A 27,972-nucleotide genomic window follows, 5' to 3' on the forward strand; every position below is an offset into this window, starting at 1 on the left:
GCTTTAGAGTGAAGAGTCAGGCCCAGTGAAAACAAAAAGCCATGAATAACATTACTGATTCAGCTTACTAATAGTAATTCAGATTACTATTATTGATTCATTATAACAATATTAATTTAGGTGATTACAGTCTGAATAAGATGTATGAAAAAGGAAAAAATAAAACTATATTATGCATTAGAGTTCTACCAAGACTCTAACAGAATTTTTTTACTCTCTGAATTGGCCATATGATGTCATTGACAAATACATCATGTGTATCAGGTGGGTGTGAGCAGGTTGTACTTCGTATAAATGTCAGAGCCTTATGCTCAGTCCCATAGTTCCTTCCTGTGAAGTGGAACTTTTACAACTGAAGTCACTACATATCAGAAATTGCTGCATATTAGGAATACGAATCATTTCTTTAAGGGCACTTAAATCAGATTCATGAATCTGATGGAGGTTAACCAAACTGATCACTGCCTGCAGTTTTCCTGTCCAGAGAGATCTGTGTCTCCTCTCTATGTGTTTCTGTGTTTGTGTGCAGCAGCTGCTGTTCTGATAACAGCATGTGGGAACATGCTCATCATCATATCTGTGTGCCACTTCAAGCAGCTCCACACGCCGACTAATATGCTCATCCTCTCTCTGGCTGTGTCAGACTGTCTGGTTGGAGTTTTTGTGATGCCATTCCATTTAAGTCGGTTGACTGAATCCTGCTGGATTTTTGGGTCAAATATCTGTTTGTTTTTTGTTTTGATCTCCTTTTTTGTCACAAGCATATCTATATATAATGTTGCTCTTATAGCTGTTGATCGCTATTTTGCCATCTCTAACCCTTTTCTCTACATAGAAAAAGTATCTGTAAGTAATATTTGCATTGTGATTTTGGCTATGTGGTTTTTATTATTGTCCTATAACTCTGCACTGCTTTACTTTAATGGAAACTCCAGAGGTCTCATAATGTGTCCTGAACAGTGTCTCATTGTTTTAAAGGAGATTTGGTCTCTGGTTGACCTTGTATTTGTTTTTGTTGTTCCCTGTTCTGCTATAATCTTATTTTATGCTTTGGTTTTTGTTATTGCTAAGAAACATGCCACTGCTATTAGAGAGATTAATGTTCAGAGTAAAGGCTCAAAGAACATGGCAGACTCAATGAAATCTGAGAGAAAAGCAGCAAAGGTTCTCAGCATTTTAGTGGCTGTGTTTTTGGCCTGCTTATTTCCGTACTTTGTTTATGCTACATTAAGTAATGCTATTGAAACACAATCATTTCACAATTTGGTGATTCTTTTATATCTCAATTCTAGTATTAATCCAATGATTTATGCTTTGTTTTACCCATGGTTTAGGAGGTGTATTAAAATAATTTTTTCTCTTCAAATATTTACAACAGATTCTGCATTGATAAATGTCCAGTCATGAGTTAAATGGCATTAAGGGTCTTTACGCAAACTTCCAGAACTTCTGTCTGATTTTTCCCAATAATAGTATTTAATATTTAAGTTTTAGTGTTATTCAGTAAAGCATGTGTACTTCTAAAAACCTTTTATATTTGCATTTGTAATTGCATTTGTCACATATTAAGTGGTTTCCCATAGTTCTCTGCAAAACTTCAGCAATTTAACTCTTAAAATATATTGTGTAGCATTATTACATTTAATATTGGTTGATACTGGTTAAGATTATCAGGAGCACCACCCTGGTTAAGGAAAAAATGATTAGATTTTAATTCAGTTTCAATTCTAACCTATAAGCACTTCCAAAACTGAGAAGGACCACCCACAAAGCCACAATACCATGCAACTTGTTGTTTTATGAAGTAAATAAAATAAATAAATAAAACTTGTTGAATCAGGTTTAATGAAGTAAATAAAACATTATTTATGCCATGCTATTTTTGACAGCTTTTACTAGTGGATTAAAATCTTCTTTTAGATACATAGTCAGGATTTTGGTCACTGTAAGTGTAAATAATTTGAATGTTAAGATAATTGCTGAGTGAACAAGCCTGTGAGAGCTTTGTTTAGGCCTACTGTTTGTTTTATCCATGTTTTGGTAAGGAAGAGGTTTAAAATCTTAATAATTATGTAATAAGCAGGAATTTACTTTTAAACGTTGCCATTGTCTAATCTCCCTAACAGTTTCAGCCTACTGCCACTGGCACATGGCACCAAATTTCAACATTTTTGGAGGTGTGGTGCCACCTCTGTAGGCAAGTAATAAAAAAAAAAACACAGAAGAGGTACAAAAATCCAAGGCAAGAAAACAGTAATCACAAAACATGAGTCAGAGGCCACAAAAAAAAAAAAAGATGCCAGAAATACCAGTCAGTGAAGAAACATTCAAGATTGCAGCAAACAAGTAACTGTCAGTGCTTTGCAACATGTGGTGTGGGGAGAGGAAAACTTATCAGGAAGGTAATGAGAGGTAAGGGGAATCAGACATGAGAGATTAGTTTTGATATGAGAACTGCTATCATTCATGGGATGAGGACCTCTGGTGCCTGCAAATGGGAGTGTTACTGACACCCACAAGTGCAGTCAACATATTTTAACCAAATTGTCTACTATGTGGGCTATTATTAAAAGCATCTTTATTTAAAAACCTGTGAGATTCACCTGTTTTCAGAAATAAACACCCCACTATATTGCAATAACAAATAGCAATACTTAAAAACATATTAATACTTTAAAAACATTTTAAACCAGCAGATATAATGCTAATGTTAGAATGGAAGGTATCGACTGATTTCCATCCCTAATGCAGCCTGTACCAAATGTAGCAATGCTTCGTACACATCATTATATAGTGTCCCAGGAAAATAAGTCTTATAGTGCTACTGCAAACTGTTATGACCTTGATTGGCACAGCACTGAGAACAATAATCATGAAGAGCTGGAATATGTACGTAGCATGCTGCAAAAATTAACACCATCACTGAATACTGTAAAACCTAATCATGTAAAAACCTATTCATGCAACTTGCCAATATCCCTTCAAAAGGTCAAGCTTACTAGCAAATTTTATGGAACTAATTAGGTCAACACAGTCCTCCATTCTAGGCAATGGAAACTAATTTAGTGTAGTGATTATATTTACCTTTTGGTAATCTGTACAGAGTTAGAAAGTGAGATTGAGCTTCAGCACCAAAAGACACAGGGGACACCACAGACCACTGCTGAGGTCCACAATGCCTCTCTATAAGGTATGTTTCTTTTTGCTGATTAAATCTGTAAGGGTGCTACCTAATGGGTGGATATAAACCAACATCGATGTCGTTCCTGTCTTGTGAATATTCAGTAGTTCTGACAGCAATGATAGCAGCAACAGGGATAAGTGAAAGTGTGGGAGACAATAGGGAGGCAGAGGAGTCTCAGGTCTAAAGCGATCAAAGTAAGTCTTTAGCATGTTTATTGGTTGCACTCAAGACTTATTTTTGTGGTGAGGAGTAGCAAGCATGTAATTAGTGGAAGATAAATTCTATTTTAATCTTTAAGGAACTGAAAATGTGGTTTGCGTGAAAGAGCCAGTGATAGGCAAATGGATAAGAAGGCAATCATCAATGTTGAAAGAATAACTAATAGCCTTATGGTCAAAATGAATGTTAATGGCCTTCTGAGAGGAGCATAGATTTTGTTTGGCCAACTCGCAAAGCTTATTAACAAAACTACTCACAGTTACACTTGTTTCAGGTGGAGGCACAGATAGCAAGTTCACACCTTAAGTGGGCAACAAACTGAATGTCCAAAAAGTAACCTTGTTTGGGCTGCAACCAGTGAGCACTTGCACAGTGTCATGCATAGCAAACAAAAGCACAGACACACCTTCACCCCAATCTTTATCTGAGTCAAAGCAGCAAGTCCTCAACATGTTCTTAAAGCTCTGTTAATAGTGATAAAGCACACCTAGTGATTCAAGGTGGTAGGCACAAGACTCTTGGTGTCAGAATTTAGCTCATGCACAACCTGAGAGGACCGTTTTGACATGAAGTTTGAGCTTTGATGGAACTGAATGAGTTCTAGCAGGTCAAAGGTTTTACAGAATTTAACCAGATCCTTGATTACAGATATTGATTTCAACAAACGCAACAGAATGGCTTCAGAAAGCCTTGTAATTGCACATAAGTGTCGGAAGATAATTGCCAGATTGAGTTTTGGGTAAGAGGCCTACACTATCACCCAGAAGTCTCCCAAATGGTTCTCCACAGGTACAGGGCAGAGGGGAGCAGAAAGAATGATGTAATCTGGCTTTCCGCTATCTGACCAGAATGATATCATCAAAACATCATGCCTAATAAAGTAAATACTCTAATACTCAAGTGTGCTGGTTTTCTTATTGACTAATCTTAAATAGTGGGCCTAGTTTTGGTCAGACTTCTGAGCAGAATCTAAGGCAATCTTAGTTATAGGGTTAGGTAATTCTGTGTTAGATGAGGTGGGTATGTCTAAAGCAGTATCTTTACAAACATGAACATGGACATTAAGAAAGTTTTAAAAGGTCAGAGGTGTAACACATGAACATGTCAGACAAAGAAACCGTGTTACCTAATTTACAAGCTTGAGGACGAGTCGAAACACAGGTAGGAAATAGGGTGGGCAAATCCGTCACAATTGTAAAAGCTGAAACATCAACTGGCTTATCAACAATCTCTGGCAGAGAAAATACATTACAGCTAGAAATATTATTCCTTAAAATAAACAGAAGGACCTGACCAAGGGGCACTAACAGTGGTTTTAGGGCAGAGGTTCTCAATCCATTTCCCACTGATCTAAGGCCATTCCAGGTTTTTGCATAACTGCTGCATAACTATTGATTACTCAGCTAAGGTGTGTTGGTAGTTGGATCGGAGAAAAAACTTGGTCTGGTTGGGCATCCCTGAAGACAGGATTTAAGACCTCTGCTTTAGGGGTTGAAATGCAGCTACTACATGGTGAAGGTGAAGTGAAAACAGTTTTATGGTTCAAGAATAACTCATCAGATAGAATAGCAGTAATAGACAGACTGCATACATTCTGTTTATTGAGATAAGCAACATTTTTCCTGAAATCAGTTCCTAGTCTTCAATAAGTACAAGATCCTTAATCTGGTCAAAAGTGGTTACACTGCTAGCAGTGCTCCCAAAAAAATGGTTTTCTCCTTTGGAAACACAATCCAAGTGGTGCACAGGTTGGTCTGTTTCATCTTATAGTCTCAAGTGACTGTCAGACAAGACAGTACGGAGTTATAGTGGTGATGAATAAACATCAGAAGAGGGCCGTAGTGATGTAGCAATCCAAAGCGAACCTACAGCTCTCGACCTGTTAGTGACATTAACATGTAAAACTTTTCTCAGAAACCTCTCATGCAACCCCCAGTAACATGTTGCTGCCATCTCAGTTTCAATGCTGTACTGAGAATGCCACCCAGTGGTAGTCCTGTGGTCAGAGTCTAACCTTGGCTGAACAGGGTAGGAGAGACTTGGAAACACAAGGGCTAAAGTTCATAAGATGCTAGTTAGGTGTTTCTATTAAAGTGTTTAGTGTGTAGTGTGTATATGAAAGGAAGCCATGGCTCTGCTGAGTTTGAAAGAAATACAACAAGTACTACTGAAATAATCTGCCTTCTGAATGAGTTATATGTTTAGGCTCTGAATCAAACATGCTACAGTGGAAATAAAATAAACCAGCACATAGAAGAAGGAAAATGGTTTTATGGTGTTCTCCTATGTCTAGAGCAGCTGATTTAACTATTATTCAGCTGATGCTCATGATCTGAATCAGATGCTTGAAAATAAAAAGAACAAAGTGAATAATGCACTGAGGAGGACAGCTTCCCTCCTGAACCTCAGTGTACTTTTTTACTCTCCGAATTGTCCTTCTCTTCAGAGATAATTACATCACATGTATCAGGTGGGTGTGAGCAGGTTCTACTTCATATAAATATCAGAGCCTTATGCTCAGTCCCATAGTTCCTTCCTGTGAAGCTCAACTGTTACAATTGGAATTGCTGCATATCAGGAATTTGAATAATTTATTTGAGGACACTTTAATGCTGGATTCATGAATCTGATGGAGGTTAACCAAAGCGATCGCTGCCAACAATTTTTCTGTCCAGAGAGATCTGTGTCTCCTTTCTATGTGTTTCTGTGTATGTGTGTAGCAGCCGTTTTTCTTCTAACAGTATGTGGGAATTTGCTCATCATCATCTCTGTGTGTCACTTCAAGGAGCTCCACACATCAACTAACATGCTCATCCTCTCTCTGGCTATGTCAGACAGTCTGGTTGGACTATTTGTCATGCCATTCCACTTAAGTCGAATGATTGAATCTTGCTGGATTTTTGGAACAACTTTCTGTCTGTTTTATAATTTCATCTCATTTTTTGTCACAAGCATATCAATATATAATGTTGCTCTTATAGCTGTTGATCGGTATGTTGCCATCTCTAATCCTTTTCTCTATATTGAAAAAGTGTCTGTGAGTAAAATGTGCATTGTGATTTTGTCTATGTGGATTTTCTTAATGTCTTATAACTCCACACTGCTTTACTTTAATGGAACTTCGACTGGTCTCATAATGTGTCTAGAACAGTGCCTCTTTATCCTACATGAGATTTGCTCTCTGATTGATCTTGTACTTGTTTTTGTTGTTCCTTGTTCTGCTATAATCTTATTTTATGCTTTGGTTTTTGTCATTGCCAGGAAACATGCCACTGCTATTAGAGAGATTAATGTTCAGAGTAAAGGCTCGAAGAGCATGGCAGACTCAATGAAATCTGAGAGAAAAGCAGCAAAAGTTCTCAGCATTTTAGTGGCTATGTTTCTGGCCTGTTTATTTCCATACTTTGTTTGTGCTACAGTAAGTAATGCTATTGAATCACAGTCATTTCCTAATTTTGTGATCCTTTTATATCTTAATTCTACTATTAATCCAATGATTTATGCTTTGTTTTACCCATGGTTTAGAAAGTGTATTAAAATTATTTTTACTCTTCAAATATTCAAAACAGGTTCTGCATTGATCAATGTCCACCGATAAATTAAATGGCATTAAGTGTCTTTAGAAGAACTTGCAGAACCTCTTTTGAGTAGCTCAGGACTGTAATGCATGCTGTTGCCATTGACTTTAGTGAGTTTTTCAGTCTCACCATAGCTGCCCTGTATATAGGCTAATGTATAATTTTCTGATGGTTTACAAAGTTATGTTTTATCAGTGGACCTTCACAGTACAACAGCAGGTAAAATACATCAAACTGGAACTATACCCCCCCCCCCCCCCAATAAGATAAAAATATTGGATATTTTAATGATATATTGACCACCAAATTGGAAATTTCCCCAGTTTTCATTTCAGAAATCTGTTCACCTTAGTGTAGAGCTAATGATTAAAATCTTAAAAGGGCTACTATGGATTATTAATGTAAGGTAGTCATGTGCATATTACTTTTACACACACACACAAAAAAATAATAATTTCTAAAGTTAACAGAATTTTTAGTATACGTAACCATCTCAGTATTTAAATGTCCACCTCACAAATGAGGCACAAATTGTCAGCAGTTTTGTTTGACTTATTTTGATCATGACATGACCTATTTTTGGCAACTTAAGTGACTCATCCTATAATCCATGAACTCATGGTGATGATTCATCTCTGACCATGACAACATCTGCAAGGACCAGATTTTTCTAAAACTGGAACAGAATGGGCAAGACACAGAGCAGGAACAGGACCCAGACGAGACACAAGAACAGACAGGCCAGAAATGGGAGGCGAATACAGGACACGACAAGGAGCAGGCGAGACCGAAGACACAGAAACTGGGGGAAACAGATGCAGATAGAACAGCACAAGAACCAGGAACATCCGTGGGAACAGACAAGGAACCAGAGCAAGAGGAGTAGACAACAGAACAAGAAACAGGAACAGAACCCACAACAGAAACAGACCGAGGACAGCAGAAGGTCTGGGCGGGAGGACGAGGAGACACAACAAATGACAAACAACGAGGGACGAGTGGAGGCTGGAGGCACAAAAGGATGAGGAAATGCAACACAGACTAGGCCAGGGACAAAGGGACAGAAACAAAAAACGCACAGGCACTGGAACAGAATCATGGATGGGCACAGGGAACTAGAACTAGGAACTAGAACGGGCACAGAGACAGGCACAGAGACAGACAACAGTGGCAAAAACAAAACCAGGCACAGGAGAAGGCAAAAAGAACAGGAGCAAGCAAGCAACAAAGGAGGCACAGGAGGTCCACGGTGAACAGGAGACACAGGCTAGGTGGGACGGGCAGGAACCACGGGCTGGAGGCCCCAGGAGACAAAGGCCGGGGCGGGACAGGCAGGAATCCAGGGGTGGAGGCAGCAGGAGACACAGGCCAGGGCAGGGCAGGCAGGGAACATGAAGTCTGGAGGCAGGTCTGTGGACACAGGGGAGACCAGCAATGAATACAGGGTGTCCAGAAGTGTGGTAGAAGCATTTCAGTGGTGGATCCTTGAGGTCCAGGGGCACGGCTGTGGTATTTAGCAGTGGGTCCAGGAGGTTCAGGGTCCTTGTTAGTCTGCTCATTCTGTAACAGTGAGCAGTAAGGAGACGGATGCATATGTGGAGAAGAGCGAGATTTATTAGGGGCAAATCCAGACTCAGGGTACCTGTAACAGGCCTGGGTCAATTTACCAATATGGAGTTTGAGAAGACAAACTAAACAAAAGCATGCCAAGATGAATAGGGGATGCAGGCTATAACAAAGAAGCTGGGAAACGCAAACAACTAGAAATAACAAACAAGGTTTGAAACAGTTCACATTCTCCTATTCCATAGTTATTCCATAGTTACGTTCTGCCGGTGATAAATTATGGGAGAAATAAGACACTGGGTGTAATTTGGACTTATCGTATCAGTGTGAAAGTAAAGCTCCTGCCCTGATGTTAGAAGCATCAACATCCACAAAAAATGGAAAGGAAGCATCAGGATGTGAAAGTATGGGAGCCATGGTTAAAACTGCAGTTTCCTGAATGCTTGATCAGCTTCCTGATTCCAGAGTAGCCTGGTCAGTGCACCTTTCAGGAGGGCTGTGAGACGAGTCGCAATGCTGCTAAAATTCCATATGAAGCGTCAGTAAAAGTTTGCAAATCCCAGGAAGCCCTGGAATTTAACGGTAACAGGAATGGGCCACTGGACGATGACTTCACTCTTCTCATCATCCATAGTGATTCCACCGAGGCTGATCACGTATCCTAGAAAAGTAGTTTCTCTCCCTTTACATATAACCCATTATCCAGAAGAGTCTTCAATACCACTCGTACATGTTGCACGTGGATTTCAATGTCGGGGGAATAGATGAGGATGTCTTCAATATAAGCAATAACGAATTTTCCAGTGTATTCACTAAGGATATCATTGATGAAGGCCTGAAAGACAGATGGCATCACACTGAGACCGTATGGCATGACTTTGTACTCATAGTGACCTCTGGTGGTAATAAAGGTGGTTTTCCATTCATCACCTTTCTTTATCTTTATCAAATTATAAGCCCTACAGAGGTCTAATTTAGTGAAGATCTTAGCTTCCCATACTTGTTCTAGAGCAATGGGAATAAGAGGTAGCAGGTATGCATACTTCTTGGATATTTGAGATTTTGGTAATCAATACAGGGGCGAAGATGTCTGTGGATGGCTGAATAAAGCCTTGGATCAGTGTGTGTGATATATATATATATATACACACACACACACTTCCATGTTCCTCTCTTCTTGGGAGAGAGGATAAATACAAGCGTTAGGGAATACGGCTCCCTCCGGGAGCTCAATGGAACAGTCATAAGGATGATGGGGAGATAACTGGCTAGCTTTCCTCTTACTAAAGACCATAGAGAGATCTTGGTATTCAAGAGGGAGGGAAAAGGCTTGGTTGTCAGCAGGAATCTCTATAGTGGTGGAACATAACTGAACAACAGGTAATGTCAAACAATTCCTAAGACATTGAGATGACCACTGAGTGATTTCCTTTTGGGGCCATGATATGCTTGGGTTATGTTGTTCTAACCAAGGTAGACCTAAAATGTCTGGAAATGAGGCTTCCATGACAAGAAATGAGATGAATTCTGAATGGGGTGCACTTGTGGTGAGTTTTACAGGTGTAGTGCAGCATGATATGGAACCAGCTCCTACTGGTGATCCATCCAGAGCAGCCAAGCGAAGAATCTTGTGTATGGTTCTACTGGGATGTCCAATTCCTGTACAAGACGGGCATGTATGAAGTTTCCCTTGGCTCCTGAATCAACTAATTCTGTAAACATAGAGGATGGTGTATGAGGCCCAAGATAGACAGTTAACAAAAACGACTTAGTGATCATCCTTCTCGGGGGCAGGAGCAGTACCTCATTTTGTGATGTGGGTTGCATGCTTCTTCTGTGGCTTAGAGATGAGGCTTGATTGGGTCCAAGACGACAGTCCCAGAGAACATATCCTGAGGATTCGCAGTAAAGACAGTGACCCTCCTGGAATCGGCGCCTCCTCTCCTCTTCGGTTAAGCATGAGGAATTGCATTGCATAGGTTCCACTGTATGCTCTCGCCTAAGCTCTGGATATAACTGGATGAGGGACAGGTAAAGCGAGAATTATTAGCTCTACATGGTTTTCGTTCTTGAATAAAATTATCCAGACAGATAGAGCTATAAGCTTATTCAAATCTAACTTATCAGCTCGGCAAGCAAGTTCATGTAAGACCTTATTCCATCCACTACCTGCAGCGACAGTACGGAACTCTCGCACATAATCAGCCACAGAACAATTGCCTTGACGCAACTTGGTTAGCATCTCCCCGCAGGCTCTTCCTATATGAGGGTGATCAAACACTGCCTTGGATTGAGTGATAAAATCATAAGATGATTTCATACATTATCCCAGATGGCAGTTACCCAATCTACAGCTTTGTCAGATAGACGAGAGGTAATGAATGAAATCTTAGCTTGATTGGAACAGGGTGGAAGGCTATTGCAGTATAATGAACATTGTAACAGGAAACCACAACACTTGTCTGGGGAGCTATCATATTTTTCGAGTTTACTCACGGGGAAGGTCAGTTGAATACTGATCGCAGTGGTACTAGGTGCCGGCGTGGGAATGAACTGAGAAGGAGTAGTCATCATTTGCAGCCGGGAGGTGAGTTCTCTGAGACATTGTCCTAGTTCCGACATTGGTGTTTGTTGGTCCGCTTGTTTGGCGATTGTATTCATTGACCGTATGAAACCCTCAAGCACCTGTTGGTGTTGGTTGATTAGCTGACCCTGGTTGGTCAAAGCTTCCTCCAAGGAATCCAAATCTGCCATCTGTATGGAGGCAAAGTATTCTGTAACAGGCCAGGCAAAAATCAGACGCTTGCAGATAAAAGACAGGGCTTATATTGTAGTTCCACATAGTGGAAAAAGGTCTAAACAAAGTGGGCAAGGTTGGGAGTAGCTTGAACAGTGGGAAAACAGTCCATATCAAAACCGGAAAGACAATCAAAAAATCTAGGCAGAAGAATCCAAAAGGGGCAGGCAAAAATCAGAAACGAGAAACAGTAAATCCAAGGTACAATACACAGTAGTAGAATCAGAGAAATTAATGCTCTGTAGGCAATACTTTGCACATGATGAACTTTCAGATAAGTTTATATACATGTTTCTAAATGACACACAGGTGAATTCAATATTCGGGTGATGATGATCTGATATGACTTTCTTGACTGGTTGAGTCCTGGGTTGGGTGATGAACAGCCTGCTGGGTATTGTAGTGTGCTAAGGAATTGGGCGATATGACACCTATAGTTCAAGTTCAAGTTCAAGTTTGGTTTATTCATCACATACATAGTCATACACAGTATAACTCGCAGTGAAATGGTGGAGAGTGCTCTGTCCAAACTGAGGAAAAGAAAACAGGGGTGCATAGAGAAATATAGATATTCTATATATGTGAAATATATATATGCAAAGAGAAATATATATATATTCTATGTATGTACAAAATATATTAACAATGTATGTACAATATATGTATATTATGATTATATACACAATGTACAATGTATATGGTTGTGTATATATGTACACAATCTACAGAATGTACAGATCCATTTCGTATAATAACATATCTACAGTTGTTGTGTTACAAGGTAATTGAATATAAATATATATATACAGATATACAGTTATGTTACATGGTGGTGGTGGTCCCCACAGTTTATCAGTTTCCCTGATTCAGGGCCCGAATGGCCTGTGGGAAGAAGCTCCTCTTCAGTCTCTCTGTCTTGGTCTTCAGGGAGCGAAAGCCCCTCCCTGACCTCAACAGAGAGAAGAGTCTATTGTTGGGATGGGTGGGGTCCTTCACAATCCTCCTGGCCTTGGTCTGGCACCGCTTGTAGTAGATGGTCTGCAGGTCAGGAAGTTCCGTGTGAGTGATGCGCTCTGCTGAACACACTACCCTTTGGAGTGCTTGTCTGTCCTGCTTGGTGCTATGACCATTTATTTACCATTTAGTGAATCAAACCTAAAAATTATGTAGGAAGAAAATAATATTCACATTATCAGACAGCACCTTTCCATGGTGATGAAGTAGGCCTTGTTACAGTGGTGATAATCACAATTTTCAGAAAATCTGGAAAGGGTGGAGCACATCTTAAAACCTTTGGGTTAGCTCAATGTAAGTTAGCACGGTGTCTCCAAAAATGTGTCTACTTCAACTATGTTGATAGCAATAAAGCCTTTTAAACCCTTCAGACTTAGTGACCCACATGATTCACATGTTAGTAAACCCCAAACGACACTTTTAATTTAAAAAAATGCACATATATGAGTAAACACAGAAATTAGCCAACATAACAATCAGTAATAAATGGTCAATACAATTAATACAAACATGAACCAGTATGTATAACTATGTCCAGTTTAGCAAGTGGATGTTCACAAATGTCTGTTACAAATCGCCCAATCATTGGTGCGCATTTGTATACAGTTATGTTACATGGTGGTGGTGGTCCCCACAGTTTTCAGTTTCCCTGATTCAGGGCCCGAATGGCCTGTGGGAAGAAGCTCCTCTTCAGTCTCTCTGTCTTGATCTTAAGGGAGCGAAAGCGCCTCCCTGACCTCAACAGAGAGAAGAGTCTATTGTTGGGATGGATGTTCACAAATGTCTGTTACAAATCGCCCAATCATTGGTGCGCATTTGTAGAATGCCAGATGAAGTGTTCGAGACACACGGAGCTCGTTGGTCCAATTCTCATGAGTCCCTGACACATATAGACATGAGACCGCAGTATCCACAAGGAGCAGCTACCCGGGTCTCCTCTCAGTTTCTCACAAAACAAAAGTGCAATGATTTTTGTTAAGACTTGGTCCTCCTTGTCTATCCACACGAGCAGTAGCATGGAGAATTCAGTCCTCTTCACTGAGAAGCAGCCAGTTCAGTGGTATAGCCTGGAGCTGTAGTTCTTCAACCGAATATGGCTAACTCTCTTCACAGAACCGAAACAAACAGACAATGCCTACAGCAGAGAGAATATACTTTTACACTAACAAACACCGTTAGACTTGAAAGAAAAAAATGGAAAAACATTACAGTTTGGGCCTATATACAGCGTATATTAAGTCTCCAACAACCGAAACTTCAGGGGAAAATGTCCACTCTCCTGCTGTCTCTTGTTCTCTCTTGCTCTCGCACATTCCAGCCAAAAACTGTAACAAGTGGAGGCTAAGCAGGATTCAGGGACGAGGCACGTTAAACAAACATACGTTTATTCACACAGAAACAAGTACTATGTAGCAATAAAGCTAACGTAACATCAAACACTGACAACAGACAAAAGAAACATAAGGGTTTATATACATATGTAAACGACAAGCAATTACAAACAGGTATGACACATGGGGGCGGGCGTGGCCACACAGACGAACACACACACACACACAAACACTGGGAGACACTTGGGAGGAGGGGCCATTCCATGACAGAGCCCCTCCTCAAGGGCGCGATTCCTGGCGCGCCAGCCTATCGGGCTACGGCCCCGAAGCCGACACAAAATGGCAAAGCCGGAGGACCAAGCAACCCGACACGGGCCAGCGTGAGCAGGACAGAGGGGGAGAAGGACAGGGACCAGGATGACAACAGACACAGGAATGGACACAGTGACAGGCACAGGCACAGACTCAAAGGGGGACAGAGCAACTGGGACGGACACAGTGATGGAGACGGACACAGTGATGGGGACGGACACAGTGATGGAGACGGACACAGTGATGGAGACGGACACAGTGATTGGGACGGACACAGTGATGGAGACGGACACAGTGATGGGGACGGACATAGTGACAGGAACGGGTACAAAACTACATAAAGGACTGGTAAAGAGTCCCGGCAAGCCGGCAGGAACCCCAATCTGTCCCCCAGTCGTTGGCAGGGCTTGAGTCCTACCCGACTGTGGGAGCTCGCCCCTCGCCGATTTGGGGGGCAGTGACTTCCGTGCACCCATTTCAGGAGGCACACCAGTTACTTTGCCATTCTCTGGGGTGGGCACTGGTGTCGCCTCACCCTTTCCTCTATGAGGCTTAGGTACACGTACACGAGTTGCAGGGTTGTATACCCTGGTACAGGGAGTCTCCTCCTCCTGGGCGGAACCTTGGGCAGTGTCGTACGTGCAGGAGGCTCATCGATCCTGGAGATAACAGAATGAATGTCACTGTCCACGAGAGAATCCCCATGGAGGGCCTCCTCCACTTCCATCGGTGGATCCTCCCCATAATCGGACCCCAAGTCCAATCGCAGACTGACATCGCTGTACTCCCCTCTCTCTCCATACTCAGCATAGCTCTCAGAATAGTCCAAGTAGGGGTCATAGGACCCAGCAGATTCCACTTCCGAGTGCCAGTTATCATAGTCCAGCTGGTCTCTGTAGGACTCAGCAAAGGGCCATACATAGGGCCCCGCCAAAATCCTCCAGTGGGTTCTTCCCCCATTGTGGGCCCATGGAGCGAGGCCAGGATGAGTGAAGGTCTCTCCGGAGTCCGACTCAGAGGACTGGAACTCATTATACCAGTCCCGGTAGCCAGACGTGGTTCCGCATGACTCCCACGCTTCCACACCTGGGCCACACTCACCTGGACCACACTCACCTGGACCACACTCACCTGGACCACTCTCACCTGGACCACTCTCACCTGGACCACTCTCACCTGGACCATACTCACCTGGACCACGCTCACCTGGACCGCACTCACCTGGACCACTCTCACCTGGACCACTCTCCCCTATTGTGGGAGTCAGGAGGGTGTCCAAGAACATGGGGAGCTTCCCTGCAAGGGCTGTAGGAGGGCTTTTACTTCTCTTCTTTCCCTTCCTCTTTTTATCTTTCCCAGGCATCATTCATTGGTCGGTGTTTCTGTAAGGAGTGGAGGCTAAGCAGGATACGGGGACAAGGCACTTTGAACAAACACATGTTTATTCACACAGAAATAAGTACTACGTAACAATAAAGCTAATGTAACATCAAACACCAACAACAGACAACAGATCCATAAGGGTTCATATATATATGTAAATGACAGGCAATTACAAACAGGTGTGCCACACACAAACACGGGGAGACACTTGGGAGGAGGGGCCTTACCGTGACAAACCTTCCCAAACATCCCAGTCTAGTCCCTCCTTCTAATCACGGATAGGTCAGCAACAAGGTCGCTTAATCCTAGCAGCCATCTGGTTGCTCACCTTGGTGAGAGACAGGCCATGCCAGCAAGAAAACTGGCATGAAACTCGAAAAGAGTTCTGGGAAGTAGAGTATTTAACACTCAGTACAACAATAATAAACAAATACAGAATAAACAATTTGTCTACACACATATATATATATATATATATATATATATATATATATATATAAAAACAGCAAGATGTACTACTCAACTGGTCTGCCTAACCATAACCCTAACTAACCCTAACCTTAATCCTAACCTAACCCTACTCAACTGGTCTGCCTATATGAGCTGAATCACACATGTGAAAATGGCATTATGGTGTTCTCTTACATCTATTGCACGTGATTTAACTATTATTCAGCTGAGGGACATGATCTGAATCAGATGCTTGAAAAAAATTAAAAGTGAATAATGCACTGAGGAGGACAGCCTCGCTGCTCGACCACAATTTGGATATTACTCTGAATTGTCTTGTCTTTTGAGACAATTATATCACATGTACCAGGTGGGTGTGAGCAGATTCTACTTCATATAAATGTCAGAGCCTTATGCTCAGTCCCATAGTTCCTTGCTGTGAAGCTCAACTGTTACAATTGAAATTGCTGCATATCAGGAATCTGACTCATTTATTTGAGGACATTTTAATGTTGGATTCAAGAATCTGATGGAGGTTAACCAAAGCGATCGTTGCCTGCAGTTTTCCTGTCCACAGAGATCCGTGTCTCCTTTCTATGTGTTGCTTTATTTGTGTGTAGCAGCTGTAGTTCTGCTAACAGTATGTGGGAATCTACTCATCATCATCTCTGTGTGTCACTTCAAGCAGCTCCACACACCAACTAACATGCTCATCCTCTCTCTGGCTGTGTCTGACTTTCTGGTTGGACTATTTGTAATGCCGTTCCATTTAAGTCGGATGATTGAATCCTGCTGGATTTTTGGAATATCTGTCTGTCTGTTTTATTACTTGATCTGCTTTTATGCCACAAGCATATCAATATATAATGTTGCTTTTATTGCCATTGATCGCTATTTTGCCATCTCTAACCCTTTTCTCTACATAGAAAAAGTATCTGTAAGTAAAATGTGCATTGTGATTTTGTCTATGTGGATTTTCTTAATGTCCTATAACTCTGTACTGCTTTACTTTAATGGAAACTCCAGCGGTCTCATAATGTGTCCTGAGCAGTGCCTCATTGCCTTATATGAGATTTGCTCTCTGATTGATCTTGTATTTGTTTTTGTTGTGCCGTTTTCTGCTATAATCTTATTTTATGCTTTGGTTTTTGTCATTGCCAGGAAACACGCCACTGCTATTAGAGAGATTAATGTTCAGAGTAAAGGCTCGAAGAGCATTTCAGACTCAATGAAATCTGAGAGAAAAGCAGCCAAAGTTCTTGGCATTTTAGTGTCTGTGTTTCTGGCCTGTTTACTTCCATACTTTGTTTATGCTACAATGAGTAATGCTGTAGAATCACAGTCATTTCATAATTTTGTAATCCTTTTATATCTCAATTCTACTTTTAATCCATTGATTTATGCTTTGTTTTACCCATGGTTTAGAAGGTGTATTAAAATAATTTTTACTCTTCAGATATTGAGACCTGAATCCGCATTGATAAATGTGCATTAATGAATTAAATGGCATTAAGGGTCTTTAGAAGCACTTGCAGAACACCATTTTCAGCAGATCAGGAGTGACTTTCCCAAAAGTGTCATCATACTTAAGTTTTAATATTATTCATTAAAACATGAGCACTTATGAATGCCTTTTATACATAATGCATAAACTGTATAGATAACTGTATATTTATACATAAATTGTAATTTAGCAAGCCAGCCAACCCAGTTGTTAATCATTAAACTAAGGAGGAATCCATGGGACTATCATGTGATATGTGATGGTGCAGAAAGTTTAAGATTCAGCTGAAAATAACAAGTTCATCAAGATCAAAATGTTTAAAAAGTCTAATCACTCCTTGTATTCAATAAGTGTAGTCAATAATATAATATCATAACATAGGTTTATCCTCTATGAACAGTTTTAGGAATGTTTGCGCTGCAGGTACTGATAGTGTTCTAACAAGGTCAAGCTTAAGTTTATTTATTTAGTTGTAGAAATGTGTGGGTCCAAATCCCTAATCAGCAAGCCAAGGGCAACAGAGGCAAAAAGAAAACTCGAGAGGCAGGGATAAGGAAGAAACCTTGTGAGGACCAAGATTTAAGAGGGAACCCATCCTCCATTTGGTGGCCCAGTTAGTAACCAGTCCATTCTTTATTACATTATATTTAGTCTGAGCAGCCAATTCAGTGTACATGTGGAGCCTCCGTTACTCTAGTGGGTCTAGGGTGGGTGAGCTGTTTACTCCAGTGGGTGTAGGGTGGGTAGGCTGTTTCTGAGATGGTGGCATGGATGTGTCAGCTGGCAGAATATTTTCGACGTTTTGTTACCGATGCGCATGATTAGTCCACTGTTGGCATTATCTATTGCAGTAGCATGCAAATATAACACAAAGATAGAGGTTAGATACATTTCACACATAAGTCAAGCTTATGTCTAGTAAACGTACTACAGACCAGGTTAGCTTCACAGCATATGTTGCTATAGAAACTAACCTACACTAACTCTGACTTTGGTTTTTAGAACAGAAAGCCAAAAGTTTACACAAATGCAGAGATAACAAATCTGATTAGTTACTAATCCCACTTTCTGGAATATGTCCCAAATCCCAAAATGTGAGTACATATTTACAGGTAAAGTTTAGGCACAAAACTGGAGGTATATGAGTAGTGTACCATTCTCGGCAGAGCGGTGACACTGACATAGTAGTGGCATGTTAGTAACTTGTGTGCTGGTACCAGGCACAGCGGTGTTTCTGGAGGTTTACATGTCAGTGTTATCTTTGGGCCAAGTGGTCTGCTATCAAACAATATCCTACCTACTGGGGTCCTACGGTAAGACAGCGACTGTTGGATGAAAAGGACAATGCTAGCTAGCAAAGCTTATGGAGAGCAACAGATGGCCTCATAGGCTCTAACTAGACAGCTACAAGGTCTTTCAAATAAATGTATTTTCTAACAAAGCAGCATGTGACAGCATTTATATATAATGCATGACAATTAGGTCTGATAGGTCTGGGTCAGTATTGTCCTCACTGGTGAGCCGGTAGGTCTGGGTCAGTATTGTCCTCACTGGTAGCTGGTAGGTCTGGGTCAGTATTGTCCTCACTGGTGAGCTGGTAGGTCTGGGTCAGTATTGTCTTCACTGGTGAGCTGGTAGGTCTGGGTCAGTATTGTCCTCATTGGTGAGCTGGTAGGTCTGGGTCAGTATTGTCCTCACTGGTGAGCTAGTAGGTCTGGGTCAGTATTGTCTTCACTGGTGAGCTGGTAGGGCTGGGTCAGTATTGTCCTCACTGGTGAGCTGGTAGGTCTGGGTCAGTATTGCCCTCACTGGTGAGCTGGTAGGTCTGGGTCAGTATTGCCCTCCCTGGTGAGCTGGTAGGTCTGGTTTAGTATTGCCCTCACTGGTGAGTTGGTAGGTCTGGGTCCATATTGTATTCACTGGTGAGCTGGTAGGTCTGGGTCAGTATTGTCCTCACTGATGAGCTGGTAGGTCTGGGTCAGGATTACCTTGACTGGTGAACTGGTAGGTCTGGGTCAGTATTGTCCTCACTGATGAGCTGGTAGGTCTGGGTCAGGATTACCTTGACTGGTGAACTGGTAGGTCTGGGTCAGTATTGTCCTCCCTGGTGAGCTGGTAGGTCTGGTTTAGTATTGCCCTCACTGGTGTTCTTCCAGGTCTGTGTTAGTATTTCCCTCACTGGTGAGCTGGTAGGTCTGGGTCAGTATTGCCCTCACTGGTGTTCTTCCAGGTCTGGGTCAGTAGTGATTAACATGTGTTACCTACTTTTGCAGAATCTTTTGCACTTTCTTTCCTCCATTCACCTCTGTGAAAACATTATAATCAAAACAAGATTAGAAGTTTTCTTCATCGGCACCAAATAATATTACCAAACCTGTTTCTGACTGATGGTCACTGATGAGGTTTATTCATTTGAAGCTATGTATGATTTATTTCATTGGGCATGTAATACCAGAAAGGTCCAGGTGAGGGTGCTGTTGTCATGAGCGATGGGTCATCAGTGAGCTGTGTGATCATCTCTTAGTAAAAAGTGCTTTTCATTAGAGATTTTGTGACATTCAGAAACCATATCATAAAAACATTCAGAAGCAGCATTTAGCAGCAGATTACATATGTGATTTTGGGTCCTATGAATCAAATCTTTTTAAACTTTATTATCATAAACTGTAAATCTACAAAGTAGGTGGGCAAAATAAATGAAACATCACAAAAAAATATTTTGAAGTCACAAAATCTTAAATGCAGAGGCAGTTATTTAGGTGGGTCACTGTAGAGAGCTAGCAGTATTTATGAGTTTTAAAACAAGTTTAACCAGCAGTCTATTCATATATGTGTTTACACAGCAACACAAGGCATAACAGTTATTTCAGGTCTGCTTAGTTGCAACTGGTACCAGTTTACAGAGAAAACCCTATTTATCCCTTATACTCCAAGATAATAAAGCTATAAATAAATTCGTAAACAGTCTCAAGAGATGTTCTCATGACACCAGAAGAGGTCAAACATATACCATGTCCTCCACCCTCCAGATGCAAACATCACCAACATTGGGAGGATGTGGGAAGGCCAGCGTTACACTGCTGACTGCAGATGGGGCTCTCTACACAGTCAGGACAGGGACAATTCATAAACACCGTTCACGGTGCAGCCGTGCTGGAACTGCATACTGCATTAGAAGTAGCTACATTTGACAAATGCACCTCCAGTAACCATAAAGTTAGTTAATAATTAGCATCAAAAGGTTAACTAGCATCACGGTTATGTCACAGGCACAAAGAAAGCCACTGGTGTTTTCAGGTGTCAAAGTAGTATGAAATCACATACCTGAACGTTGGTAGCATGTGGGAACTTTGGGTTTCTGAAGGAAGGCCCTGGTGTTAAAGGGAGATAGTGAGGGCTTGAAACAAGCTTCCAAAGATGATCAGCATTATTTTTAAACATGTCACAAATTCGTTTTGGTTTACGCCATATAAATGTAATCTATTACATTTACTTTGGTGTTAGCGTTGTCTGTAAGAGTACATGTGGAAGGGCCAGTAATGATGTTTAGGAAGTTACTAGTAGTAGTGTTTCATTACTCTTAACAAGCCCTGACTAACTTCCCCACAGCATTTAAAGACACTGAATCTGTCATACAAGGAGGCCCTTGTAGTAAAACAAAAGGAAGGGTATTCTCATTATTTTGAATTTGTTTCTCACAAAGACAAAATCATTACTTTGAAGCAACTTCCTACTGCTGCAAAGAGTTTTATTGCACTATATATATTTCTCTTCCATACGTAGAGGCAGGCCTTCACCGTGCTCAGGAGCAAAGACATGTTCTGTGGCAGTTTATTTACAGGACGATCCTTACCTTAAATGTCCTGGGACGGCACCCTTCAGACCTGTGTCCCTAACATCATTCTGCAGCATGCAGTGTTTGGATCAGCAGGGGTTTACCAGGCCCTGTGCTGAGCTGCTTTCTTGCTCTGGATGCCATTTTCCACAATCTCAGCCCACCACACCTGCTCTGTCACTCCCTCAGCTGCTAAAGAGCAGAAGTAAAGGGCAAATCGACAGTGGTAACACAGACCGATAGGCAGAGGCCAGTGGAACCAGTCATGTATCCATCCAATGGTATTCTGATAGGTGGCCATCCAAGATAGAGGAGCCCATCACAGTGGTGGAACAGTGTTTTAGCCTGCAGCTGCTCTCAAGCAAAACCATCTACTCTTTAAATGTTTAGAAATGATTGCAGAGAGCACCTTGGAGTGAAGATGGATTTCCTCAGCAGCACATGAAAACCCAGGAAGTGCTGGCCCAATAGCCCAGAAGTGCTGGCCCAAGAGCCGGGACACAGGAAGGTGCATTAAGCACTACAAGCATAAGGGGCCGGCCACCATGTGTCTCCAGGGGGAGTGTCACAGTCTTTTTTTTTTACCACGAAGGAGGTGAAGGTGCTGATCGTGACCCTCCACAACCTCTTTCACCAGCAGGAAGGAGGCGACGTCGGCCTCTGAGGAAGCATAAAGGTAAACATAAACACACAACACAGTCCCTTAAAAAAAAAAAAACCGCATGATACCTCAAAATGGATCTCTTCAATGTTGTATTAACCCTGCTTCTTTTACTTTTCCTTTACTGTGATGACGAGCGAGGCTATGCTAAGCAAGTAATGCACTGAGGAGGACAGCTTCCCTACTCGAACCACAATGGTTTTTACTCTCTGAATTGTCCTTTGTCTTTTGAGACAATTACATCACATGTATCAGGTGGGTGTGAGCAGGTTCTACTTCATATAAAGGTCAGAGCCTTATGCTCAGTCCCATAGTTCCTTCCTGTGAAGCTCAACTGTTACAATTGAAATTGCTGCATATCAGGAATCTGGCTCATTTATTTGAGGACATTTTAATGTTGGATTCAAGAATCTGATGGAGGTTAACCAAAGCGATCGCTGCCTGCAGTTTTCCTGTCCACAGAGATCTGTGTCTCCTTTCTATGTGTTGCTTTATTTGTGTGTAGCAGCTGTAGTTCTGCTAACAGTATGCGGGAATCTACTCATCATCATCTCTGTGTGTCACTTCAAGCAGCTCCACACACCAACTAACATGCTCATCCTCTCTCTGGCTGTGTCCGACTTTCTGGTTGGACTGTTTGTAATGCCGTTCCATTTAAGTCGGATGATTGAATCCTGCTGGATTTTTGGAATATCTGTCTGTCTGTTTTATTATTTGATCTCCTTTTTTGTCACAAGCATATCAATATATAATGTTGCTCTTATAGCTGTTGATCGCTATTTTGCCATCTCTAACCCTTTTCTCTACATAGAAAAAGTATCTGTAAGTAAAATGTGCATTGTGATTTTGTCTATGTGGATTTTCTTAATGTCTTATAACTCTACACTGCTTTACTTTAATGGAACTTCGACTGGTCTCATAATGTGTCCTGAGCAGTGCCTCTTTGTCTTACATGAGGTTTGCTCTCTGATTGATCTTGTACTTGTTTTTGTTGTTCCCTGTTCTGCTATAATCTTATTTTATGCTTTGGTTTTTGTCATTGCCAGGAAACACGCCACTGCTATTAGAGAGATTAATGTTCAGAGTAAAGGCTCGAAGAGCATGGCAGACTCAATGAAAACTGAGAGAAAAGCAGCAAAAGTTCTCAGCATTTTAGTGGCTGTGTTTCTGGCCTGTTTATTTCCATACTTTGTTTGTGCTACAGTAAGTAATGCTATTGAATCACAGTCATTTCCTAATTTTGTGATCCTTTTATATCTTAATTCTACTATTAATCCAATGATTTATGCTTTGTTTTACCCATGGTTTAGAAAGTGTATTAAAATTATTTTTACTCTTCAAATATTCAAAACAGGTTCTGCATTGATCAATGTCCACCAATAAATTAAATGGCATTAAGTGTCTTTAGAAGAACTTGCAGAACCTCTTTTGAGTAGCTCAGGACTGTAATGCATGCTGTTGCCATTGACTTTAGTGAGTTTTCCAGTCTCACCATAGCTGCCCTGTATATAGGCTAATGTATAATTTTCTGATGGTTTACAAAGTTACTTAGCGTTTTATCAGTGGACCTTCACAGTACAACAGCAGGTAAAATACATCAAACTGGAACTATACCCCCCCCCCCCAATAAGATAAAAATATTGGATATTTTAATGATATATTGACCACCAAATTGGAAATTTCCCCAGTTTTCATTTCAGAAATCTGTTCACCTTAGTGTAGAGCTAATGATTAAAATCTTAAAAGGGCTACTATGGATTATTAATGTAAAGTAGTCATGTGCATATTACTTTTACACACACACAAAAAAAAAATAATAATAATAATAATTTCTAAAGTTAACAGAATTTTTAGTATACGTAACCATCTCAGTATTTAAATGTCCACCTCACAAATGAGGCACAAATGTCAGCAGTTTTGTTTGACTTATTTTGATCATGACATGACCTTTTTTTGGCAACTTAAGTGAGTCATCCTATAATCCATGAACTCATGGTGATGATTCATCTCTGACCATGACAACATCTCCAAGGACCAGATTTTTCTAAAACTGGAACAGAATGGGCAAGACACAGAGCAGGAACAGGACCCAGACGAGACACAAGAACAGACAGGCCAGAAATGGGAGGTGAATACAGGACACGACAAGGAGCAGGCGAGACCGAAGACACAGAAACTGGGGGAAACAGATGCAGATAGAACAGCACAAGAACCAGGAACATCCGTGGGAACAGACAAGGAACCAGAGCAAGAGGAGTAGACAACAGAACAAGAAACAGGAACAGAACCCACAACAGAAACAGACCGAGGACAGCAAAAGGTCTGGGCGGGAGGACGAGGAGACACAACAAATGACAAACAATGAGGGACGAGTGGAGGCTGGAGGCACAAAAGGATGAGGAAATGCAACACAGACCAGGCCAGGGACAGAAACAAAAAACACACAGGCACTGGAACAGAATCATGGATGGGCACAGGGAACTAGAACTAGGAACTAGAACGGGCACAGAGACAGGCACAGAGACAGACAACAGGGGCAAAAACAAAACCAGGCACAGGAGAAGGCAAAAAGAACAGAAGCAAGCAAGCAACAAAGGAGGCACAGGAGGTCCACGGTGAACAGGAGACACAGGCTAGGTGGGACGGGCAGGAACCACGGGCTGGAGGCCCCAGGAGACAAAGGCCGGGGCAGGACAGGCGGGAATCCAGGGGTGGAGGCAGCAGGAGACACAGGCCAGGGCAGGGCAGGCAGGGAACATGAAGTCTGGAGGCAGGTCTGTGGACACAGGGGAGACCAGCAATGAATACAGGGTGTCCAGAAGTGTGGTAGAAGCATTTCAGTGGTGGATCCTTGAGGTCCAGGGGCACGGCTGTGGTATTTAGCAGGAGGTTCAGGGTCCTTGTTAGTCTGCTCATTCTGTAACAGTGAGCAGTAAGGAGACGGATGCATATGTGGAGAAGAGCGAGATTTATTAGGGGCAAATCCAGACTCAGGGTACCTGTAACAGGCCTGGGTCAATTTACCAATATGGAGTTTGAGAAGACAAACTAAACAAAAGCATGCCAAGATGAATAGGGGATGCAGGCTATAACAAAGAAGCTGGGAAATGCAAACAACTAGAAATAACAAACAAGGTTTGAAACAGTTCACATTCTCCTATTCCATAGTTATTCCATAGTTACGTTCTGCCGGTGATAAATTATGGGAGAAATAAGACACTGGGTGTAATTTGGACTTATCGTATCAGTGTGAAAGTAAAGCTCCTGCCCTGATGTTAGAAGCATCAACTTCCACAAAAAATGGAAAGGAAGCATCAGGATGTGAAAGTATGGGAGCCATGGTTAAAACTGCAGTTTCCTGAATGCTTGATCAGCTTCCTGATTCCAGAGTAGCCTGGTCAGTGCACCTTTCAGGAGGGCTGTGAGACGAGTCGCAATGCTGCTAAAATTCCATATGAAGCGTCAGTAAAAGTTTGCAAATCCCAGGAAGCCCTGGAATTTAACGGTAACAGGAATGGGCCACTGGACGATGACTTCACTCTTCTCATCATCCATAGTGATTCCACCGAGGCTGATCACGTATCCTAGAAAAGTAGTTTCTCTCCCTTTACATATAACCCATTATCCAGAAGAGTCTTCAATACCACTCGTACATGTTGCACGTGGATTTCAATGTCGGGGGAATAGATGAGGATGTCTTCAATATAAGCAATAACGAATTTTCCAGTGTATTCACTAAGGATATCATTGATGAAGGCCTGAAAGACAGATGGCATCACACTGAGACCGTATGGCATGACTTTGTACTCATAGTGACCTCTGGTGGTAATAAAGGTGGTTTTCCATTCATCACCTTTCTTTATCTTTATCAAATTATAAGCCCTACAGAGGTCTAATTTAGTGAAGATCTTAGCTTCCCATACTTGTTCTAGAGCAATGGGAATAAGAGGTAGCAGGTATGCATACTTCTTGGATATTTGAGATTTTGGTAATCAATACAGGGGCGAAGATGTCTGTGGATGGCTGAATAAAGCCTTGGATCAGTGTGTGTGATATATATATATATATATACACACACACACACTTCCATGTTCCTCTCTTCTTGGGAGAGAGGATAAATACAAGCGTTAGGGAATACGGCTCCCTCCGGGAGCTCAATGGAACAGTCATAAGGATGATGGGGAGATAACTGGCTAGCTTTCCTCTTACTAAAGACCATAGAGAGATCTTGGTATTCAAGAGGGAGGGAAAAGGCTTGGTTGTCAGCAGGAATCTCTATAGTGGTGGAACATAACTGAACAACAGGTAATGTCAAACAATTCCTAAGACATTGAGATGACCACTGAGTGATTTCCTTTTGGGGCCATGATATGCTTGGGTTATGTTGTTCTAACCAAGGTAGACCTAAAATGTCTGGAAATGAGGCTTCCATGACAAGAAATGAGATGAATTCTGAATGGGGTGCACTTGTGGTGAGTTTTACAGGTGTAGTGCAGCATGATATGGAACCAGCTCCTACTGGTGATCCATCCAGAGCAGCCAAGCGAAGAATCTTGTGTATGGTTCTACTGGGATGTCCAATTCCTGTACAAGACGGGCATGTATGAAGTTTCCCTTGGCTCCTGAATCAACTAATTCTGTAAACATAGAGGATGGTGTATGAGGCCCAAGATAGACAGTTAACAAAAACGACTTAGTGATCATCCTTCTCGGGGGCAGGAGCAGTACCTCATTTTGTGATGTGGGTTGCATGCTTCTTCTGTGGCTTAGAGATGAGGCTTGATTGGGTCCAAGACGACAGTCCCAGAGAACATATCCTGAGGATTCGCAGTAAAGACAGTGACCCTCCTGGAATCGGCGCCTCCTCTCCTCTTCGGTTAAGCATGAGGAATTGCATTGCATAGGTTCCACTGTATGCTCTCGCCTAAGCTCTGGATATAACTGGATGAGGGACAGGTAAAGCGAGAATTATTAGCTCTACATGGTTTTCGTTCTTGAATAAAATTATCCAGACAGATAGAGCTATAAGCTTATTCAAATCTAACTTATCAGCTCGGCAAGCAAGTTCATGTAAGACCTTATTCCATCCACTACCTGCAGCGACAGTACGGAACTCTCGCACATAATCAGCCACAGAACAATTGCCTTGACGCAACTTGGTTAGCATCTCCCCGCAGGCTCTTCCTATATGAGGGTGATCAAACACTGCCTTGGATTGAGTGATAAAATCATAAGATGATTTCATACATTATCCCAGATGGCAGTTACCCAATCTACAGCTTTGTCAGATAGACGAGAGGTAATGAATGAAATCTTAGCTTGATTGGAACAGGGTGGAAGGCTATTGCAGTATAATGAACATTGTAACAGGAAACCACAACACTTGTCTGGGGAGCTATCATATTTTTCGAGTTTACTCACGGGGAAGGTCAGTTGAATACTGATCGCAGTGGTACTAGGTGCCGGCGTGGGAATGAACTGAGAAGGAGTAGTCATCATTTGCAGCCGGGAGGTGAGTTCTCTGAGACATTGTCCTAGTTCCGACATTGGTGTTTGTTGGTCCGCTTGTTTGGCGATTGTATTCATTGACCGTATGAAACCCTCAAGCACCTGTTGGTGTTGGTTGATTAGCTGACCCTGGTTGGTCAAAGCTTCCTCCAAGGAATCCAAATCTGCCATCTGTATGGAGGCAAAGTATTCTGTAACAGGCCAGGCAAAAATCAGACGCTTGCAGATAAAAGACAGGGCTTATATTGTAGTTCCACATAGTGGAAAAAGGTCTAAACAAAGTGGGCAAGGTTGGGAGTAGCTTGAACAGTGGGAAAACAGTCCATATCAAAACCGGAAAGACAATCAAAAAATCTAGGCAGAAGAATCCAAAAGGGGCAGGCAAAAATCAGAAACGAGAAACAGTAAATCCAAGGTACAATACACAGTAGTAGAATCAGAGAAATTAATGCTCTGTAGGCAATACTTTGCACATGATGAACTTTCAGATAAGTTTATATACATGTTTCTAAATGACACACAGGTGAATTCAATATTCGGGTGATGATGATCTGATATGACTTTCTTGACTGGTTGAGTCCTGGGTTGGGTGATGAACAGCCTGCTGGGTATTGTAGTGTGCTAAGGAAT

The 27,972-nt window shown here is 41.7% G+C and overlaps 4 protein-coding genes across 4 annotated transcripts; all 4 read left to right on the top strand.

The window, feature by feature from the left end:
• Window positions 1-352: 352 nt before the first annotated feature.
• Window positions 353-2,500, top strand: LOC113590419 (trace amine-associated receptor 13c-like). Its single transcript, XM_027030549.3, has one exon. It carries the CDS (start codon window positions 430-432, stop codon window positions 1,405-1,407), a length of 978 nt encoding a protein of 325 aa, XP_026886350.2. The 5' UTR covers window positions 353-429; the 3' UTR covers window positions 1,408-2,500.
• A 3,453-nt stretch (window positions 2,501-5,953) lies between these two features.
• Window positions 5,954-9,948, top strand: LOC113590416 (trace amine-associated receptor 13c-like). The gene is made up of 2 exons (XM_035529046.2): window positions 5,954-6,989; window positions 9,928-9,948. The coding sequence occupies exons 1-2, from the start codon at window positions 6,024-6,026 to the stop codon at window positions 9,946-9,948; spliced, it is 987 nt and encodes a 328-aa protein (XP_035384939.1). The 5' UTR covers window positions 5,954-6,023.
• Window positions 9,949-16,285: 6,337 nt separating this feature from the next.
• LOC145643385 (trace amine-associated receptor 13c-like) lies at window positions 16,286-17,329 on the top strand. The gene has a single exon (XM_081694457.1). The coding sequence runs from the start codon at window positions 16,364-16,366 to the stop codon at window positions 17,327-17,329; it is 966 nt and encodes a 321-aa protein (XP_081550583.1). The 5' UTR covers window positions 16,286-16,363.
• Window positions 17,330-22,169: 4,840 nt separating this feature from the next.
• On the top strand, window positions 22,170-26,160 carry LOC145659945 (trace amine-associated receptor 13c-like). Its single transcript, XM_081723726.1, has 2 exons — window positions 22,170-23,205; window positions 26,140-26,160. Exons 1-2 carry the CDS (start codon window positions 22,249-22,251, stop codon window positions 26,158-26,160), a joined length of 978 nt encoding a protein of 325 aa, XP_081579852.1. The 5' UTR covers window positions 22,170-22,248.
• The last annotated feature ends 1,812 nt before the right edge of the window (window positions 26,161-27,972 follow it).

This window comes from Electrophorus electricus, chromosome 2, assembly GCF_041902795.1.
Source record: "Electrophorus electricus isolate QZ-2024a chromosome 2, ASM4190279v1, whole genome shotgun sequence".
Classification (NCBI taxonomy): Eukaryota; Metazoa; Chordata; class Actinopteri; order Gymnotiformes; family Gymnotidae; genus Electrophorus; species Electrophorus electricus.

Excerpts from the sequence above, each read along its gene's own strand:
- LOC113590419 (XM_027030549.3), top strand. The coding sequence starts at position 430 with ATGAATCTGATGGAGGTTAACCAAACTGATCACTGCCTGCAGTTTTCC.
- LOC113590416 (XM_035529046.2), top strand. The coding sequence starts at position 6,024 with ATGAATCTGATGGAGGTTAACCAAAGCGATCGCTGCCAACAATTTTTC. Across the intron at positions 6,990-9,927 it reads CAGGTTCTGCATTGATCAAT|GTAATGTCAAACAATTCCTA; the intron begins GTCCACCGATAA and ends ACTGAACAACAG.
- LOC145643385 (XM_081694457.1), top strand. The coding sequence starts at position 16,364 with ATGGAGGTTAACCAAAGCGATCGTTGCCTGCAGTTTTCCTGTCCACAG.
- LOC145659945 (XM_081723726.1), top strand. The coding sequence starts at position 22,249 with ATGGAGGTTAACCAAAGCGATCGCTGCCTGCAGTTTTCCTGTCCACAG. Across the intron at positions 23,206-26,139 it reads CAGGTTCTGCATTGATCAAT|GTAATGTCAAACAATTCCTA; the intron begins GTCCACCAATAA and ends ACTGAACAACAG.